Source organism: Buceros rhinoceros, unplaced genomic scaffold, assembly GCF_000710305.1.
Source record: "Buceros rhinoceros silvestris isolate BGI_N320 unplaced genomic scaffold, ASM71030v1 scaffold27117, whole genome shotgun sequence".
In the NCBI taxonomy this organism is placed as follows: Eukaryota; Metazoa; Chordata; class Aves; order Bucerotiformes; family Bucerotidae; genus Buceros; species Buceros rhinoceros.
The window spans coordinates 1-1,849 of NW_010424346.1; the positions used below are offsets into that span (position 1 = coordinate 1).

Here is a 1,849-nt window from a genome sequence, read left to right on the forward strand (position 1 = left end):
GGCGGGAGACAGAGGCCGTGGGGGGCTCGTCCGGGGCACCGTTCCGCCTGCCTTCCCCTGAAATGTCCCTCCCGTCACTGCAGGGGAACGAGGTCCTTCATCTCCCTGGAGAGCAGGTGACTGAGGAGCAGTTCACAGATGATCAAGGCAATATCGTCACCAAGAAGGTGAGTGATCAAGGGCATGGAGTGGGCAAGGGTGTGCTGCAGCCTTTCTCCTCTCCCTTCTGCCTGGCTGCCCTGCTCCTCCCTGCAGCCTGGGGGCCCGTGCGGGGCTCCCGTGTCCTGCCGTCTTCGGTTACGGCCGTGACACTCCTCCAGCCAGACCCTGCGCAAGGAGCAGAGGCTGCACACCATGCAGGGGTCAGGGCTGGGCTGGGCGAGGAGGGAGAGAGTTGCCCTGGGGCTAGCTGTGATTCCTGGCTGTGCCGGTCTCCGCAGGTCATCCGGAAGGTGGTGCATCACCTGGGCCCTGGTGACACGGATGACAGGCAGGAGCAGGAGGAGCTGATTCTGGAGGGCTCCCTGCAGGAGTCCCAGCACCTGGAGGCTGAGGACGATCATTTCGTGAAATACCTGCACCGGGATGGTCTGGGGGCCAAGGTACAGTGTGGCTCATCGCCCTGCTTCGCACCCTGCCCGGGGCCAGCGCTGCCTCTGCAGGACTTGCAGGCTCTGGGGCTTGCCACCCTTTGTCTGTTCTTCTGCCCTGCTCTCCTGTCCTGTTTCCCCTCTAAGGCTTCCAGGGGCAGCTCTTGCCCACTGCAGCAGTCTTCTTGCTTGGTGTCTTCTGCCAACTGACTCTGCCTTTCCCTCTCCTGTCCTCTTCTGTCTGTCTTTCTGTTCACCTGGGCGATGTCCTGCTTCCTGCCCCTACGGCTTCCTCAGGAGGAGGTGCAAGCACGTGTCCCGAAACCAGAGGTCTCCGGGGGCAGGATGGGGGCTCAGATAGTGAAACGAGCCAGCCTGAAAAGGGGGAAGCAGTGACCTCTCAAATGGCCTCTTTTGAGGTAACCCCACCTTCGCTCTTCTGTCCCAGTTCCCCATGCTGCCGCCTGCCCTGAGCTGCTGGTCAGGCACATCCTCCTCGGGAAAGTGCAGCAGGGCTGTGCCCAGCTCTCAGCCTGCACAAAGAGGTTTCTGTGCTGCAGCAAAATGCTGAGGCTGGGCAGCAGCATGGCCCTGCTGCTAACCCGCTCCTGGGCCCAGGGTGCCCTGGGTGCCATGGGCACGGGGTGCCTGCTTTGCAGCAGCGCTCCCAACAGCTGCCAGTGCCAGGTCAGCCTTGGCGCTCAGCACTCGGTTCTGCTGCGGCCACCGTGCCAGGACCTGCTGCTGCAGTCACAGCCCTGGGCACTCGGGGTCATGGTCCTGGGGACCTGCTTATGCTGAGCTACTGCAGGGCCCAGGGTGCCCTGGGTGCCATGGGCACGGGGTGCCTGCTTTGCAGCAGCGCTCCCAACAGCTGCCAGTGCCAGGTCAGCCTTGGCGCTCAGCACTCGGTTCTGCTGCGGCCACCGTGCCAGGACCTGCTGCTGCAGTCACAGCCCTGGGCACTCGGGGTCATGGTCCTGGGGACCTGCTTATGCTGAGCTACTGCAGAGGGATGATCCTTATCCAAAAGCGCTCCAGGGAGTGGACAGTGTTTGTGTGAGGCCTGAGCAGAGCTGCCCCTTCATGCGTAGGCAGTAGCTGTGCAGCCTGGCGGCGGGCGAGGCCAGCCCTTGGAGCCTGGTGCCCTGCCCTTGTCTGGTGGGGTGCAGCTTGCAGCAGCAGAGCTGTGAGCCAGAAGAGGGGTGTCCCAGTGCTGGTGGAGCTTCTGCTGGAAGGTGCAGGCAGCTGCTGCTTCC

The 1,849-nt window shown here is 63.4% G+C and overlaps 1 protein-coding gene across 1 annotated transcript; it reads left to right on the forward strand.

Moving 5' to 3' along the window:
- Positions 1-83: 83 nt before the first annotated feature.
- On the forward strand, positions 84-986 carry LOC104497508 (ankyrin-1-like; the record flags this gene model as incomplete). Its single annotated transcript, XM_010140771.1, has 3 exons — positions 84-167; positions 441-609; positions 901-986. Coding segments are annotated over 3 exons (339 nt in total), but the record flags the coding sequence as incomplete, so codon positions are not given.
- Between the last annotated feature and the right edge of the window lie 863 nt (positions 987-1,849).